The sequence below is a fragment of the Trichoplusia ni genome, chromosome 5 (assembly GCF_003590095.1).
Source record: "Trichoplusia ni isolate ovarian cell line Hi5 chromosome 5, tn1, whole genome shotgun sequence".
Classification (NCBI taxonomy): domain Eukaryota; kingdom Metazoa; phylum Arthropoda; class Insecta; order Lepidoptera; family Noctuidae; genus Trichoplusia; species Trichoplusia ni.
This window is the reverse complement of record NC_039482.1, coordinates 17343504-17363737: the sequence shown is the minus strand read 5'-3', so window position 1 is coordinate 17363737 and position 20234 is coordinate 17343504. Positions and strand designations below refer to the sequence as shown.

The window sequence follows — 20234 nt, the reverse complement described above, 5'->3', positions numbered from 1 at the left end:
TAGGGTAACTTATTTATTATGGGCATTATAAATCACTCAACAGTCAGGGAAATACTCAAAGTTTTGCTGAGAGACTCACCTTAAATCCTTTTCTTCCTCTTTAATTTCTTATCATCTTCCCCTTTCATTGGATATGGATTTTTTTAAATATTTCTTGATTTTAACAAAATAAAATTTAAAAACCTCTCAACTATATCATATTACCAATTTTCTAATCAAACGAAGCTAAGGAGTCTCTTGATTAAGTCATAAATATTCTATTTCAGTGCTATTTCATCTAGTTCTAGACTCGAGAATTTTTGCAAACATTCCGTTATTCTCCCCCACAATTAGTAAATTGCTCGACCGATTTGTATCAAACATGACTAAGAACACCAGCACATCAGCACAACATCATCACATCTACCTTTAATACAAAAAAAAACTAAATTGAAATCGAGAAATCGCTCTTTTTGCGGCGGCGATTATAAATGGCACATATCTTAACATTACTTTAGTTCAAGTCTAGGGAACACCTCTTACGACCCTCCGCAATATGAAACAAAATGTGAATACGGCAAGAATAACTTCAGCAGTTTCCATTTTTCCACTTTGATCGTCATTAGGAAATTTCGCAAAACAACGGCGAACTTGTATAACACGCATTCTTCGTCAATATTTCGGCTACAACGACATTCAGAATTTGTTACGTAGTCCAACAAACTCATGATTAATGGTGGATACGGAAGTATTAAACATGGATCAGACGACGGCGCATGCGTCGACGTCTTTTGTTTTATTATGATAACGCGAATAAGTGATTGGATAATTGTGAGGTTGTGAATAAATTTGCAGTTATGGTTTGTAGCTTTTAGGTGGTATACAGTATGTATGATAAATCATCATCGATGGTAGTTTCTGGGAGAATCGTAGTTACAAATATTTTGTAGTCATAAAGAATATAATTAAGCTAAAAGAAATTGATTTCCTTGTCAAAAAAGGTTTTCTACGACAATTCAATCTCTATTTAATTCACGGAAGATATCTCAACACGAAAGTATTTACATCCTTGTGCTATTCCATGAATGTCATCCATCTTAAGACGTTGAGCCTTCCTCCTTAAACAGGTTAGGGATGACAAGCAATTAATTGCGATGGTGATTGATGGGTGGCGAAACCCTTAAGTGGGATCAATGATTCTTAAATTTAAATGTTCTTACAGTGTGGACTGTATATTCTGTTTTGATTTTTTAGGAACGGGACTCAAATGATGCAATATTTCTATCAGAAGAATGATTGTGATTGAGAATATTTTAGTGATCAATCAATTGACTACACGGATAGCCGAGTAGTTGAGGTCACCAGGACAAAACCAATACGCGCGTCTATTCTGAGTCTGGGTGTCATTACATGTGATTTGTATGTTTGCGGAACCCCCCGCGACTCAAGGATTAAATTACTTACTGCAGGAGTCATTTCTTAAAAAAAATACCCATTAAAATACATTGGTGGACATAAGCCTTATCTAATTGCTCCTAATATTGTATTTCTTTTATATAAGGTTACTTTGATATCACATTGCATACAGATTCCATTATTATTAGTTGGTACTGTTGACGCGAATCTTTATAGTCACAGCTTTACATAACACAGACAATCACTTCCCCTCTCTCGTTCGATGGTTTGTAAATCTGTTCATACATTATTCATCTGCAACATTATTCAAAGCAAACTCAACAAGCTACACTGAATCTATTAATTTCCTTCACTTAATCTTAAATTATGTAACGGAGTTGAAATAAGCTTCTATTGTTTTAAAGAGTATTTATTCAGTGACTTTCATATACTACTTATTTATTTAATAACTTAGTAGTTCCTATATCTGTAATGGCCTTTCGGTTCTGTATACGCATAGGTGTGCATGAGTATTCATGTTCGATCCCAGATGCTAGCAAGTACCAATGTCACTTATTCTAAGTTATAATATGTACTTTCTTAATTCTTCTAAGACACCACCGACTAAAGGTGAAGAAAAATTTGGTGAGTATTATTTTAACACTCGTTTCTTTCAGAAAGCTTATTTCTATAGGTGTAAAGTATTATTTAATATCGAATAATATTACGGGTTCCATTATCATAAACAGATTGAATGTAAATAGTTTATAAGCTAAAGAAAATGACGAACTCTACACAAAAGAGTGCTCTACCCAACTGTCTGAAGTCTGAATTATTCTCATAGGAACACAAATGTGATATATGTGGCTCACTTTCAGTGTTGTGAGCGACAAATAATGAAAGAGATGTCCCGATAAATCATGGAGAGACAACTAATAAATAAGAATAGATTTAATAAATTGGCTCCATATAGGTATTTCGTATAGGTAAATTGAAATAGGTATGTCCTAATACTTCCAATAAAATGAAATCAAGCAATAATCGTGGTTAAGCTACGGTTGGTAAAGTCATAAAGAGGAAATTGTTTTTGCCAACTATATGTGTACCAAATTTCGTCCAAATCTGTTCAATAGTTTTTGAGTGAAAGCGTAACAAAAATCCATCCATCCCTCAAACCTTCGCTTTTATAATATTAGTATCATTCAACAGTAACTGCTCATAGCTTGAGCTTCCTCATTAATTTACTCTGTAAGTAGTGTATCTTAAAAACATGAGAGCGATATAAGGCCGGCCCTCGCTCACCACCCGTTAATCATCCCTCGGTAACGATACAGCTTTAACTATCTGTCAGGGAGCAAACCACTCGTATCAGGATATGTAAGAGAAAGAGTATTTTATGACTAGTTTCATGGCTCGTTAACTTTGACATTAGTTTTATGTTGACAGGGTATAAAAGGCAATAAGGACTACCTGCTACGTAGACATTATACAGGTGGAAGGGACGTCATACCAATCTCTTGGTCCAGGGGTTCTGGACATGATTCCAGACCCCCTGCGTTAATTCTGGAATCAGAAAATTCCAGAACCCCTGGACCCCGGGATCGGTATGACGTCCCTTCCACCCTGTATAGAAGAAGAGATCTTTCTTACCTGTGATAAGGTGTCTACCCATTAAACGTGAAGGCATAACGCATGCTACCTTATAGCAGCTGTGATAGAGACGTGACTATTCATAGTGTAGTACGCTGTTTATCTTTTACTTTATTTTAAAGAAACGACTCCCGCATTTAGTAGAAGAATCCTTGTGACGCGGGACTAGACTAGACTAGACTAGACTCAGGTCAAGCATTTGTGGATCACAGAAATGCTTGTCCTACGCGAAGATCGAACTCGCGACACGTCACGCTCAGTCGGTTTGGCGTGGTGCTGTCACTTTGATGGTAGTAACCGCATAGGATCGACTTCTGAACGCTACACTTTGCATTAGTGATTTTTGATCCTAGAAACCCAAGAAATAGCTACATTTCATAACTTAGACAGACAACGTACAAAAAAAATTATAAGCGTACTGGTTTTGCACTGACTAGGTAATGTCTACTAAGGACGATAATTCACTTAGCCATATGACACCACAGCCACTCCGCGCGATGCCTTCATGGCACAACTTCCGCATGAAATCCGCTTACATTACCATACTTAATGTTCTATGCTAAAACAAGCTGGCTAACATTATTCAACGAAAGTGATTCATATGTTTTAGGTCCTTTGTACAGTAGGTAGCTTCGTATGGTAGGTAAGAAGTTAAGTTTCTTCAACGATAATGTGTATTTTTTACGCTTTTTATGAATATATGTACACATGCGGTAATTCAGTCTAACCGAATGCGACTGAGTACCGGTGATTTACAAGGAGCAACTGCCTATCTTACCTCCTAAACCCAGTTACTTGGTTACACGATTGGGGTACTGTAGGGGGGGTTGGGAATGAATGTATAAGTTGTGTAAATAATAGCTGGGAACCACAATTTAAGGTGCCTTCTAAAACAAGGAGGAACTCATTAAGACGAAAATGGTCACCCATCCACGGACTAGCCGTATCAAGTGTAGCTGAACCGGTGATTAATCAACGTATGCCTATATATAGCTTAGCCACGAGGATGTAAAAGGTCTTTTTTTTTTAATTGTTAGAATCAATGAACCTATGTAATAACTATCTACGTCACAAATGTAGAATATTCAAATTATAGAGTTAGTCTGTATAATTCAGTTTAGGTATAACGAGGTAATAAATGCTATAGGCATAAGGATTTGTCGTGAAAATTGGCCGCACTTGTCGGTTCCCATGAGTTACAGGATATTTCCAGAAACTGACTGAAATATTCAGTAGCTAAGTAGAGCTGACAAAGCATAAGAATAAATAAACTAGTCAAGTGCGAGCCGGACTCGCGACACGGAGGGTTCCGTACAAATAGGCTAAAGATAAATATATTATTTGAACGTAGCAACACTTACATTGAATATAACCGAAACAATGATTTTTACCACGTTCTTGTTTGTTTGTGCTTCCCGATAAGCTAGCAGGCTGAAATTTTCAGCGTAGCTTTAAACCCAATGACAATGCTATTTATAATTATAAAACGTCTGGACCGATTTTGATAAAATGTTATCGACATTTAAAAACGCAAAATTTTAAATCTGTTAATTTTAGTATAGTTTATTATAGCGGTGCCAAGCCATGATGGATTCCTTCTACCACCTGTCGTTGGACAGACAGACGGGCATACAGCAGAGCCTCAGTAATAGGGTTCCGTATTTACCCTTTACCCAAAGTTCTAAAAATGGAACCCTATTCTTGAGGAACCCTAAAATGTATACGAAAGGTATCTCTAAACGGTATCATTAAAATGTCAACGTCAAGTAACTAATAACCTGCGTTTATTTCCACTTTTGTATGTTTATACAGTGCATAACTTGAACATATTACTGTTAAGAGCGAGACGTGAAATCAGGACAATTCTCTTACTTTGGTACAAAAAAAGAGGGGTCCATGTATGATAAATTGTTTTGGCTTCTGCGACAAAAGAAAAAAAAACTTTGACTTTTTATTTGGAGTACCTAGCTTGTTATGTTCTTGGTATGATTATAAATATTAAAATATAAATGTTATTGAATAATGAAGACCACTTTTAGCTACATCATACAACTTCGCTTCCGAAAAATCATAAAAACATCGCTTTATGTTCAATCTAAATATAAACACTCAACAGTGCTGAACCAAAGATGTGTTAAAGACGTCTTGGTGTGAGAACAGTTAAATGTGTCATAAAAATCTGTTTATTCAACGATCTTTAGTTTAATGGATCCGAAGTTAATTGACTAACTTAAAGAGATTATTTTCCAACTCTAGGTTCATTCGCAACTCTCCTCATCCGAAGACGTAGGTACCACACAAAACACTAACTTTCAATACGATAACTAGGTACCTAGGTACAAAAATACCCGTACAATAGTCCACGTTCTTTCGAATTGTTAAATATGCAAACCGGGTAGAAAAACGTTCGGATACGAAGGCAGGCCTCTCGTAAGGTCGAGGACGAAATACTTACATTAATACACAATGCAAGTGCTCATTATTTATTATTTTATTAGAGGCAACTTTTGACGTAAGAAATTCGGCTTTGGTACCTTGGTATGTTTAATAATTTGTTTTAACGTAGTAAGTACCGAAATATTTTCGCATTTTTCGCTGGATTATATGAGATCACAGAGTCGAACTATACTCGATATGTTTGGGTGTTTAAAAGGTTAACAATCTTTGTGTATTTTTTTAACAGCACGCATTTTGATGAATTAATGACTTATTAATTAAATGTGAACTCAGTAATATTTAATAATGTATCTATATATTTGTTATAACATTGGTTCTTAGTTCTTAGTACTTAGGACTTTTCTAAAACTGAGTTTATACGATAGGTACACCAAAATTGTTTAGATACGTTTTTCAAGTAACGTACCTATCGGAGTATAATGGACATCCTTTTCTTCCAAACCTGCCTATTACAATTTCTGTTGAAAATTGCACCGCAAAGTTGCGATGTTCTTGTCAGACATAAAGAGCACAGAAATGTTACGAAATAAAACAGTTCGACGCCAAACAGCGCAACTATTGAATGAAGTTTTTTTTTAACGATTGAACATGGATTTAACAAAAAAGCTTCTAATATTACCGCTAGCAATATCGCTTTCGTCACCGTTTCTCATTTGTAACCTTTTTTAATTTTTATGGAGTAGAACTTATATCAAGAGATACATCCACATTTCCAGCCCCTCTGCATGATTCTTCAACAATCAAAGCGCTACATTTGCCGGCTGACTGGTTTCACATTTGCGAACTACTCGACTGTAAGGGATGACTAACATACCTACATAACTATAGCAATATTTTAATAGCTATTCATTATAGAATTCATGTTCTTTTTACTTTGATCTTTTAGCTAAGTCTCCATATAATCTATTGTGCTTTATGGCTTTATAATTAAGTAGGTAATAAGTGTATAACTTTAAAATAAGAATGTCGGTTGTATTCATAAAAGCTAATTACCTTGGTCTATGGTCATTTGAAGGACTTTCAGACCAGTGTCGTGAGAACTTGCGTCCTTAAAAACAGTAGGCTATACCTTAACGATTGTGCTCTAATAGTTAGCCTTCACCACAAGCTACGCGTATGATTCAGCCCTCGTTGATAGGAAACTCAAATGTATAGAAATGACGTTTCTTTTCGGCCAGTCACGTGACGTTGACCTGTCATTTTCATTCATTCAAACGTTTTGTTTTCAACGCTTACGACTCTCATAATATCACTTGGCCCTAGTACTTAAATATAAATTACTAGCTGTTGCCCGCGACTTCGTCCCCATTGTTAGAAGATATAAGTTATAATTTATACCTGCCTTCTATCTATCTTGTAGGATTCAGTCAGCGTTTGCAATGTAAGCGCAAAAAATGTGTTATTTTACGACCTCACATTAGAAACCTCAAAAATTGTAGCCTATGTGTTATTCTGATGTATAAGCTATATTGTGGTAAAGTTTTATTCAAATCCATTCAGTAGTTTTTACGTGAAAGAGGAAGAAACATGCATACATCCATACTTACAAACTTTCGCCTTTATAATAGTAGTAGGATATGGTGACAAAATCCTATCAGACACAGCTTCTTTTCATACTCTATTATTTGATCTTCGAAAGAAGCAAGCATTATTCATGCAAAAAATAAAACTGTACGGGTTTATCGATTTTTATAGTTAATAAAAAAGGTTTAGCTCTAATTCCCAACGTCCAATTTATTTTGAGATTTCGAAATATGCTCTAAAAAATCACATAACTCACGATAACATCTGTAGTTAATATTTAAGCCGAAAATTGGGTCCATGTTCAACCCAAATCATTGTTAAAATTTAAACAAGGTGCTAGGTAACAAAACGTTATATAAGTACCTCCGCGGCGGGTCCATTAATATATCATATTTAATGGCCCTTGGCACGTATCGAGACGATATTAAAAATAAAAAGCACTTATTTAATATCCCTGTGACGCATTACGGATACGAGTTGTCGCAGTAATGGCCGGCTATTCGTTGCTAGATATTTTTGGGAACTACATGATAATTGCGTTGTTTCTTAGGTACGCATGTGTTCTTCATTGGAGGAAATTGACACTCGTGTATTGTATGAGTATATTAAAGATCTTGATTATTAAAATTGTAAAGAGTGGAAATTAAATTGTCCAACTGATTTTATATCTTAAACAAATCTGGAACATTTTTTTTGCTGTACTGCTAACCGATTTTAAAAATAAGAACATGTTTTCTTTATAATATCGGATCACTATTCTACTCTTCACTTTCTTTACTCATTTTTTTAAACAGACGGCTTTTTGTACAAGAAAAAAACTATCGTCAAAAAGGTTTTATGTAATTACGGCAAAAAACAGCTGCTTTTTAGTGACGAAAAACGGCTAGTGTTAAATTACACAAAAGTAAAATTCTTTTCGTGGAAATGACAGCCCTTTTAGTTCCTTCCTCGAATTACAAAAAAGGAACATCTTTTAGCTATCACCTATCTTTTTTATTTTTTGCGAAATACTTAAGATTAGCGGCCATTCTGTCTTCAAAGAGGAGAAAGTTGTCAATTCGACCGATACGGATGGACGATGCGTTTTATGCTTAACTGCTCCACCGATTGCGATAAAATTTGAGATAGAGATAGCATGAAACTCCAGAAAAGAGAGTCGTTACTTTTTTCTGGTATAAAATCTACCTACGGTTTAGCCTTAAACGCAAAACATGCAGACAGAGTTATTTTACATTTACTATGTTAATAGGAGATAGATACTGTTATGATAACAAAAAACAACAAATTGAGACCCTAACCCCATATTGAAGTTGGTTGAAAGCAAGCAATAGATTAAGGAAATGATCTCTTTAGGACGTCGCATGTTCATTTGATTGTCCTTTCATTCACACGGGGTACGATGTCATGAGCGTTTGATCGTCAATAAAATAAGGTTTTATATTGGGTAAAGATGGTAATAAATTTCATCCAGGTAAGAAAATTCAGGTTTAACGGTTTTATAGACTTACAAGTGAAGCATCTCTGCATGTGTTTTTCTTCTCTATTGTCTTTTAATTTGTGTCCTATCTATACCATTGATTTGGTAAAGGATGGAATTAGAACAATAAAGAAACGTAAACAGGCACATTTGTGTTCTTTACCAAATATGTATTTTCAAAAGCCCCAACAAGATATTATTTCTATCTCTCTTTTTCTGTATATCTTATTATATCGTATCCATATCTTTTCTTTCCTTATCCATTCTTGTTTTTCATCAAAGTTCCATTAACCCTAAAACCAGCAAAATGCTACTATAGGCACAGCAGAACAAAAACTGTATTTTCGTCTACCGCAGTCCATCTTGACCCCAATTGTCATGAAAAATGCGACCTGAAAAGTGCTCGCTATCCGAAAATGTTACAAAAATAACGATACCTAGCTCAGTAACCAAGTAAACCTAGACTTGGGGCATTAATTCCTTTGCTAAAACTGTAATCCATTGCAAAACTACGTTGGCATTAGACCGAATTAGAATTAAATGGTTTGACGCATGGGAGCTTAATTGACTTATTTCTATACTACACTTGTAATGGTACCTATAGCTTTCGTTTACACTACATTTATATAAACGCACACTAAGCTTTTAGTAAGCGTTTATTGTTTCAATGGTGTTGTTATCCCTTCTTTATCAGATCGACGCATTCTTTAATACGGCTTATACAATTACTAATCTATACTAATATATAAAGCTGAAGAGTTTGCTTTGAAAAAATCTTTTTGTGTTCAATAGACCATTAATCGAGGAAGGTTTTAGGCTATATAAGATCACGCTGCAACATGGGCTTTCGTTAAAAAATTCCTAACTTATATCTTCTAACCACGCGGACGAAGTCGCGGGCAACAGCTAGTTAAATATATTGGACTAAATCAAAAAGAACTTACTTAACACCAATCCAACTTCAAACCTAGAGTTTAACCGATTGAAATGCAAATCCTCTTTTAATAATTCAATGAATAGCAAATGTAAACGCAGAAGAAATAAAACTCAGGTCAATTGTAATGAAGTAATACCTCCTTACATTTGTAGCTGAGCGTCGAAATCTCGCAGCAAAGTCTCGGGGTATATTTCTTAAGCCTCCCTACTGCAGTGCGGATGTACTACTGCGACATATCTTGTGCTCTGTCCGCTCTTAGAAGAAACTTTTGACAGATCGTAAAATTAACCAAAAATTGACGAAGGACAAGTTGCTGATTTGATTGACAGTTGTATACGATTTTAAGCATTTATTTTGCTTCGAAGTATCGCTTTTCAGTTCGTTACGTTCGCATAATTTTACGACTTGTCAAAAGTGTCTTCTTAGTACGTAGTAACGTTTATTCAAATTGGTCTGGACTATCCTCATTTGTTAATTTTAATGCCCGTTTGGCGTTTATCAAGGCCACGCACTGCCCCTTATAATGGGGAATATTTGTGGAATGGGCTTATAACAGAAGCCGAAAAGATATTGTGCTGTGTTCCTTCTGTTTCAGACGAGGGACGGAATTAGAACATTTGATTGTCCCGATAAATTTCACGGGCTGTTGAATTTGTGTGGATAGTTTAACGAAAAAAGGAATCTTTTACTGCTTATTTACATTTAGGAAGCTTACAAGATTTTAAGAAACATGTAATAAATCAGCTATTTACGCTACGAATGAGCTTTAAGAAATGTTACACTAAACCTGAACTTCGAATATTTTTACAGAGCAATTGTTACAGTCATATCCAACTTCAACTGCTGACAAATGGTAGAGCTACATTCGACAGTCAGAGTCTCATACTAAAACCACTTAAAATAATGACACACAATTATTGAACATCGAGCATAAATTATTAACTGCAAAAAAACCGTTTCATCTGACGCACTACATTTTTAGAAAAACACGAAATTATTCCGAATACAATTATCGTCTACCGTGGCTGTCGTAATAAGTAATATGAATAGAATTTTACGCGTGCGACTGATAATAAAATACTCCCACGGCACGCTTGTAAATTTTTATTTAATACTTTTTATTTTTGTTTGTTTTTCCTTCCTACATAAGCCGCCATATTGAAATGATCACGTATAATTTACGCGCGAAAAACACGCCATCATAATTTGAATGCAGAACTACTTTATATAGATTAAAAAGTAAAACTTTCCAGCCACTACCTTGAATGTTTACGGCTTTGTTAAACTTAGTAAGGAATAAGTAGATATATCAATCCAATAACTTAGTGAAAATAGGTAATTTTTTTCTCTCAACTAGCTTTTCAAAAGCCGTCCATACAACATCCCTAGAGACGTTTAAATTACAGCTGTACTCAACGAATTCATATATAATTCAAATTTCGACATGAATAGAAACTGGTTATTAGATTTTCTTGAAAATAGCTTCAGCTGGATGGGGCTTAACTACTAGAAATTTCGAAATCTTCTCGGTGGGAAACTTACATAAAATCGTATCTTTTAAATTGCAAGTTGGGATGAATAGACAAACTCCTCTGCCTTGGCGCATATTAACATCAACGTCGACCACTATAAAAAATATTTTGACAGCATTAACCGTTTGCCAATTTAAAAAAAAAACAATAAAACGAACGGTAACGAAGAACAAAGATTGACTAAAATCTGTAAAAAATGTAAAAATCTATTTACATCTTATTGAAGTTTTGATGTGATGATTAAATTAGGCGCCGACATCGATTGACGTAGGTAGGTAAGATAATAAAATCCTACAAAGCTAAAATAAATAGACGTTATTCGTCACTGGATTGTCTATTAGAAATAGAAAGCAAACGTCTGGCGATGCCAACTTCCAGACGTTCCAGTTATAGTTTTAGCCGCAAACGTTTTATCACCAGAAATAGATTATCTGTTATAGGTCTCAGAGTATACGTATCTACTGGCAACATTGTTTGAGATAAAATCTTCTTAGACTTCTCAACTAGCTGTTGCATGTGGATATCGGGTTAAAGTTTAAAAACATGTCTTTAGTCCATTTTATTTTTTCTAGTTAGTGTCTTGACATTTCAAGTTCTAGCTCCAGTCAAAGTACTTAATCTAATTAATAAAGGAGTTGCCGTTTGAGTGTGCATAGACAACACATATACCTACTCATAAACATGACCATACATTTCGCTTTAATAATGTAAAATTGAATAAATACTACTAAGTAGATACTAGTGGTCCCTACGTAGTCTACGTAGAACACTACGGCTGCAACATTCTTTTCGTGATTTTATTGCTTTCGCATGCAAGTGCCACATAATTAATACAGAAATACACACCTTGCATGTCTCGTGCAGTCTTCTCATATTTGTTGCCAGTTTTGTGTAAACAAAATGTCTTCACACACTTTTAGTAGGTACATAATAAGTATGTGTAATGAAAAACCAAAAAAAAGAAAAGGAGATATCAAGGCTTTACAAGTCTTCCAATCCAAAATCCAATTTGCATCAATTCATCGGCCGTTATAAATAGTAATACCCAGACTGTAAAATAATGTTGAAACCAAAAATTGCGGATCTCAATCATATTTGTTCTGAAATCCTAAAGAGCAAGCGACCTAGGTATAATAAAATTAAGTCCGGTCTGATGTTTTTGTGTCTTGTCGTATATTTTGGTTAGCTCAGTCCTTTCCCGCGCATTACATTGGTTTGAGCCTTCGTTATTAAGGTTTTTTCGGCTACCCTTGTTCCGAGAAAACATAAATATACATCCTCTTTATTACACTGTATTTAAGTAACTGCTAATATGGGAGGCTTGTCTCTTGCTTCTATAAGCCATTTGTACATTCGAACGTAATATGGTGAATGTTTTCCCAAATTGAACTACTTATTCAAAAAATTTGATATTGAAACTCAAAGTTTGATAGAAGAAGAATCATAGACAATAAAAACCAAATCAGTGATCTACATAATGCAATAAAAGATAAGGACCTTTTAAAGAACGAATAGTGAGGCTATTTAGAGACAACTTGTTCATCGACTACCGGACTACCTTTTTGGCAAATCCGATGTTTGGACTTACCATAGACTAAAGCAAGAAAAAGTTGCTATTAAAAAATTCCTAGTTCCTAAGCTATGACGTCAATAGCTTAAACTTTGACGAAGACTATTGTTTTGAAATCAGAATCACATTAGCGTTAACCTTGCTACATGACAAGGTGGTTAGATTCAACCCCGTGATTTGCACGAAGGAATCAATGCCAATGGTTTTACGACTCGTACGACGTTTGAACGATGCTTGATCAAATGTTCCTGCGGTTTGATGCCCCTATAAATAGAAATTATGTTTGCGGTTTGATCATTAACTTTTTTATTGAACTTTTATTGACGATCTATCGTGAAAAAATGCAATGTTAATAGAAAATTAATGATAGTTGTAGGTTTGTGTATTTAGAACAAGGTTTACAGTTGTCAAGGTCCCTCATCTCACAATAAGTTGGAAGCTCTAATTTTTTTAGTTCTTTAGGAAAATAAATCATTAGACTTAGAATTACAAATTAACTTAAAATGTCCCTGATTGAGTACCTAAAAATCCAGCTGCAATAAAACTTGCATTCCACTAATTATCTAACAATTTTTTTTCTTTCAATTTTTGGCTTCGAAATTTGGTTCCGCAATAACTTATTAATATTGGCCAGTAACAATCTTCTACACAGTACCAATTAGTAGACAAGCTTTTCTATATCCAGAACCGCAAATAAAATTATCTTGACTGCGGTATAAAAACAAGCGAAGATCTAAAAAGAACCATTCGCAGTGGTGAGTGAACGTTTACCACCTCCGCTCGATTGAACCTATTTGCTCTAATGGCCTGATCAATCTGATTCCACCGGATTCATTTTAAGAGCATTACGTCGTTAAAGGATTTGTATCCTAGCTTGATACCCGAATTTATTTTACTGTTTCATAGAATTATTGTGAAAGAAAAGAGATAGAATAGGGTATAGGTACCTACTTAGTTTTACTGGTTCCTGCTTCCCTAAATTGATATTTTTATTGTCCAATTGAATGCTTACGTAAAGTAACGTGTGTAACATTTATGACGAATCTTGGAAATTATGGGAAGCGAACAAATTCTGAGTATGTAGCCCACTTTCAGAAATTTGTGAATACTTACAGACATGATCAAATACACGAGCAGTTTACCCTAGTACCTACAATTTAACTGAAACGTCGCGCTGAAAGACATTTTCTCAGCTCTGGGGCCGTCTGGGGAAGGTAGTAAATTTTGTACTGGATTTTACCACTATTACCAATATTCATAGGACTGCCAGTGAGCTCATCCTTATTTCTTCTGAAAACAACTGCCACAGCTCTCGATCTTCTTTCACCTAAGAATAATCTTTTATTTCCAGCGTGCGTGGAAGAAGAATGCGTGGACTGGGAAGGAAAGTCAGTGCCCCACGGTCTGCTGTACGTGCCGGGGCCCGGCGTCTGCTCGCTCTGCGTCTGCTATCACTCTGAACCCAAGTGGTGCAAGGCTATTTACTGTGATCCGCCTTATGTGAGTACTATACCCAATAGTACCTAATTGTCGAATTTTCTGATTTATAGCACCACCTCTGAAAGTATGATTGCTGTAGTGTAGAGCGGTGACTCTTTCCACTATCGAACAGTCTTACTTTAAGGGACGGCTGCACGGATAGCCTAGTGGTACAGGTCACCACACCAAACCCACTGGGCAAGACTTGTCGCGGGTTAGATACCCGCGGAAGACAAGAATTTGTATATGTGTGATCCACGAATGCTGGTTCTGAGTGTAAGAAAAATAAGAAGCATAAATCAGTTGTAGACATAAAATGAAAGAAAGGTAAAAACTGTAGGTTAAAACTGGTCTAAATGTAGCTACTAGGTCAGGTCATCAAATTCTTGACCAATTAAGTAAAGTTTTTCTGTTATTAACTACGACACGCTTACATATAATAATGTGTTACATTAAACATTTATGTGGGGTATCGTGGCGACCAAGTTTTAATTGACGACGATCACGAAACACTTTTTGTTGCTAACAGCCTGGTCTGATATTGGATATAACTCCTGCAAAGAGCAGAATTTGGAATCAACTTAGATATTTTAAATATTTATTCACAGTTTATTTAGCTTCGATGCTCAAGTATCTAAAATCTATGATCTTCATAACATCTACAACGCTGTTACAAACCAAACATACCTGTAAGTGTATTTTAGTACAACTGAACTAACGCAAACGTGCTCCCAATCCACAGTTCTGCAAAAAGTTCCGCGTTGGTGAGCGATGCTGTGAGTTCGAGTGCCTGGACCCGCCGGGCGAGGACACGCGCTACCGCGAGCGGCAGCGGCTACGCGCCCTCATCCTGGCCGGCAACTCGTCCGCCACGCACCCCGGACCCTCCGCCGAGCTGAAGGCCGGCATCTCCCTCCTAGCAGTCGCCGTCGCACGATTCGTATGAAACACGGATCGCCTAGACCTAACCAATCAGGAATCTTTTGAGGAAATTCTTTGCCAGGACATGTATTGACGATCTTGAGGGTTTTAGTTGACACGTTGAATGCCAAACTCACATTTGATGATACTTTGATCTGCTTCGTTACAGGTACTCTTGTACCCACGGACCGTTTATGTCTTTCAAAGTCTTGTCGTACCTACGCGTCTCATATTTAGATTTTATTTTTCAACAAATGAATAAATTCGGACCAATTTTATGTAACCAAGTAGCGTCGTGTTCGTTTTCGTTTTCTTAATTTGAATGTTAAATGTGAAACGTATTGTAGAACTCCTTATACTTAGTTACTAAAGTCGTAGATAATTTAAAATTTCTAATAGAAAATGAGATATTAGAAAAAAGACGTAAAAACCTCATTCAACATTACTTACCTCCGTCAGAAAACAGAAAAATCTTATAATAATGGTGCCACTGTAGTCGAGATTTAATTATACGATTTTAAAAATAGCTCATGTCACATTAATAATAGAGTTTATTTCCCAGGTCGATTTGTAAGTAAAGTAATAGCCAATAAATCAACATTTAATAGATACGTACGTTCTAGTCGACACGCATTCTAAACGCATGCGTATTTCTTCACTTCTTAAACTATTTCACTTAGCTAGACACATTTCGAAATTGTAGCTTTAAATTTCATATCATCGGGCGTCCGATTCTGTAAATCATTATATTGCAAAACGTAATCTCAGGAAACTATCCGGCTGAATGAATTAGCCTGTGCTTAAAAACTACTTTAATATTTTGATAAGAAATGCTTTTAAAAGCAGTATTTAAGTTAAAAGCAAAGTGCCTTGAGAGACTCGAGGAAAATGTTATTATACGCTTAGAGTTTTAATATCAAACGAAAGTCTTATTCAGAGTTCATTTAATTTCTAGCGAAACTGCGCTTATAACGTAATTTTCTTATTAAGCGAACGAGAAATTACTCGTCGTGTTTAATATATAGTAAGTGGGATTTACAGAATCGCACCCCAGCTTAGTAATCATAAATAGTGCAATAATATTATATAGAAGTAGTAAAATTGTGAAGTTACTTTACATGTAGGTACCCATATTCGTAATTAGTTGGGATCCCCAGTCTAAATTTTATTTGTGTTGTGTTTTAAGGAACTGGAAAGTCGGGTCTATTATTTTACTCAGGTAATTTATATCAATCATTCTTTAAAAACATGCCCCTCTCTTTCTCCCTTTGCTCGCCTACAAGAAAAAAAGTAGCAAATCGTCCATAGACTAGAAACAACGTTCGATTCTTTCAATTTATTTCTGTCGCCATCTCCTCTGGCAAATACATTGAAGACAAACAACGGGACAGTATCAACAATGTCTTCAAAGTTTATACTCTGCGAGGGTTCAGAAAAAAAATCATACTTTCCTACATTGTTAAAATATAGGTCAAGCTATCTATTTCACCTACTCCACTAAAATCACCATAATTTAACAATTCAGGCTAATAAGCGCATACGACACATGACACAATTCATTACGCGACGCCATTAACACAGAAAAAGAATAAACTGGACATTATGCCATGAACCGAAGTGTGAAAATGGCGTGAAAAATAAAATTGCATGGCTGAGTGCTTTTTGTCCTTTGCGTGTTTTAGTGTTATACGAGTAATACCCAATTGCTTATCGGCAAGCGAAGTAACCTTGACAATAAAATGGCTCCCAACTAATTACGAATACAAATTACAGAAAGTGGGTTTCGTTTATGAGTAAGGGATACGAGTATCAATTACCAGAGAACCCAGTAAAACTTTTCGTAAACAAAATAAAAATTAATAGATTTAAAACATCTAAAAACTTAACGCTACTCCATCAAAATTTTATCATAATTGGTCCAGCCGTTTTTGTAGTCGTTAATTGCATAGTCGTCGGGTTTGAAGCTACTCTGAAATTGCAGCCTGCTAGCTTCTCGGAAAGTGCCTCTAAATTGAGTTGCAAAAATCCAACCACAAAGAGACAAGAAAATTGAGTGTATAAAAACGTGGGAAAATAAGAATAAAAATTCCGTACGAGGTAATAAGAAAATAGTGGCATATTAGGTAGGGGGCGGGCATTAATAAAATTTCAAAAAATAGTTCCTTATAATATGAAGTTCAATGGCAACGCAAATGAGTAAGAAATACACTTAAAGATGTTCATAAACAGCAACATGTTATATTTTCAGGCTGAACAACTCGTAGCTAACCAACTGTACTTAAGTGGGTAGTTACGCTCAATTTGTTCTTATATCAGCCACATTTTATAGTTTTCTTGAAGGTCGGTTCAATCGATATGGCTACCGTGCTATCTACTTATATAGCCTCTCGTAACAATCAAAATAACTGCCTTATTCGAGAATGATGGATTCAGATTCAAAGTATTCAAACAAGTACTTTGACGAAATACATTATGTGCCACATTGAGCGATAGACATTTTTGTATTTTTTTTTTCAAAAAAAAAGTATTATGATTGTGACAAGTGTCGCTGTCTTGCATCATTGGTCCCCATTGATGTCCCAATATAAGCTCGCGATACCTCTAGAAGCATCGCAACCGAAGGCTTTTAGTTAAACAAAAAGTTATTAGTAGATAAGATCTGAACACAGCTGGGTATGATGTACTCTTATACTGCACCAAATTGATTTTCTTTATCATGACTAGGTGTTAAAAATGTATAGGTATTAATTAAATGTCATCTTACCATAAACGAAATCCACGATAACATTGGTCAAGGAATTGAAATAATTTCACTTACACTTTCAGTAGTTAGGTAAATATAGGTTAGTAATTATAATTATTATAATCAAGTATGGGGTAGCTAGCTCACGAAAGCGCGGGATCAGAATTAGGGAGATATTGTAGAATATAATATTATTTATAGCTCATTAAAATGGAAAACTGTCATATTCAATTATTATTCAAATTTAATTTAGTTTTTTTTTATTATGATAGCAAGTTTGCCGCCGATTTTTTAAAGGCACATTAGTCATCTGTCAACTCTAATGTCAAACTCTGATTGGTTGCTTATATCATCGCCAACCAATCACAGTCATGATCAGAAGTAGGTTGACAAGTGATTATAAAGCCTTTCGGAAACTGGAGGAAAAGCTTCATCAAAAAAATGAATACTTATCAGTGTTGCACTGTTATGGTTTTGGTTTTAATTGATGTTGATGTTTGTACCTATATTTTATAAGATAATAAAATGATGCAATAAGGTTGGTGAAATATTTAATACTGTATCTCATTGTCCAGATATTAAAACTCTAAAAAGCTTTGGCCAAAACACAAGACTATCAGTTTAAATCTTCTTTCTTAAAAAAAACTGGTTCTCTTTTAAGATAAGCCGCATCTAATAATAATATTTGTCCCACCTTGCTTATAAATTATAAATATAGAAGTGTGCCATAAAGTTAAATATAGCAAAATATTGCATATTTCTGCACCATTAAAAATTTTACACAATTCAATCTAAGTGCTGTGATTTTGGCTGTCTTTTACTATGAAATATAAAATAAAATAAACTAATTTCCCAATAAATATGATTTAATGAAGGGGCAACTTATCTTTTATGCATCATTTACAATAAAATAAATTATAAATTATGAAAATAATAATGGTATGTGATATTTTGCTGGTTGTATATTTTGCATACATAATTATTAAGAATGACAGCTTTAAAATATAGATAATAAGACCATTTGTTTACTGAATTACATTATTTCCTAATTATTACATCAGCAATTTAATATTATTTAATTCACACAATTTATTTAATATAATATTATATTAAATATATAAAAATGTATGAATTATGAGTCTGCAATGTGAACTTCATATTATGTATTTTCAGCAGTTTTTCAATCAAGTATTTTAGGGTTATATTAATTGTAAATATTGTATGCAAATAAATTAAAATTGATTAGCTTAATAAAGATAACTAATAATTATACATAAAATTGTTTTATATTATTTTATCCCTGCCTTGTTGTCAGTTTACCTATGATTTTGGCAAGTTGTCTATAGTCTAAAAGTCAAGTTGTAGCAATAGATAGTGATAAGGTATTTGTTTGGTGTTATAGGCACATTTATTTAATTAAACAGCCAAATGCACCAATGTCCTAAACAAGACTTCAGGGAAGCCTGTGTCCAGTGAACGAAAATAAGCCAAGTTCATTGATTGAAGAAGAAACCTCAAGTTTTACTAAATGTCGGGATTAGTGGGGAATTTAGATATGGTAATGCCTCATAAATTAGACCAACAATAATAAAGTTAATGGGATTTAATCAATTTCATTACAGAGATTAATCTAAAATTGCATACTTCTTTATAAACTTCATCTTCTCACTATATCACTAGTTCTATTGTGGCTCATACAGGTATACTAGAAGGGGATAAAAAGAAAGTAAAAAAAAATACCTAAAAGTAACAAAAACTATAATCAGTTCAAAATATACACTTAAATAACTAGGTATGACTAGTGGAATTTGTTCACCAGCGCAGTCCCTTCTCCTGTAAGTCTCGCCGGGCTATCTTGATTTCCTCCTGTAGCTCTCTGGCCGCCAATTCGCAGTTATTGAACGTCAAAACTCGATATAAGACCACGGTAACCGCATATACTCCAAATAGAACTAGGAATATGAATGGAGACCATAGAATCAATGTCATGTTTTTCTCTATTTCTGGGTGCTTGACATATCCTCCGATTAGGGAATACCAGACAGCAAAAAATGCTGAAATTACTGATATCCACTCCAGTAGCTTAGTCATCGCTCTGAAATAATTATAAAACAAACATGAACAAAGATTCTACAAAAACAAGAGTATTGGTCTGTTTACATCTATTAAATGATTTATTTTGTTTAAATACCTGTCACTCAATCGCAGTGGTTCCAAATAGCGTGATAAGTTCAGTGTTTAGCTTGCTTGTGTAAGTATAATTAAGTTATTTATCTGATATTAAGGTAATAGTCGGCAAATCAGTAATTCAGTAAAATGACACGACGTGTTGACATTTGCGCGTTTTGTGTGACGGAGCAGCAGTTTGGTGTTGTCAACAACAAGAAACTTTATAAGGGAGTTTCGATCAATATTTCATAGGTAAATATTCTGTACCGAACTTGACACATCGTCCAATTTAAAGAATTTAGCAGACAAGCTCAAACTAAATGTTGCTGTATAAAGTTAACACCTTGTGTATAACAACAATTTAATTTGTTTACAACATAATTAAGACTTCATGCTAATTT

The 20234-nt window shown here is 34.7% G+C and overlaps 1 protein-coding gene across 1 annotated transcript in view; it reads left to right on the top strand.

Annotated features, from left to right (window-relative positions):
- LOC113493783 overlaps window positions 1–16098 on the top strand; it is a 29697-nt gene extending 13599 nt beyond the window's left edge. Inside the window, exons 2-3 of the mRNA XM_026871802.1 lie at window positions 13873–14021; window positions 14743–16098. Coding sequence (XP_026727603.1) covers window positions 13873–14021; window positions 14743–14946 — 353 coding nt within the window. The 3' untranslated portion in view covers window positions 14947–16098. The remainder of the gene's footprint in view (window positions 1–13872; window positions 14022–14742) is intronic.
- The last annotated feature ends 4136 nt before the right edge of the window (window positions 16099–20234 follow it).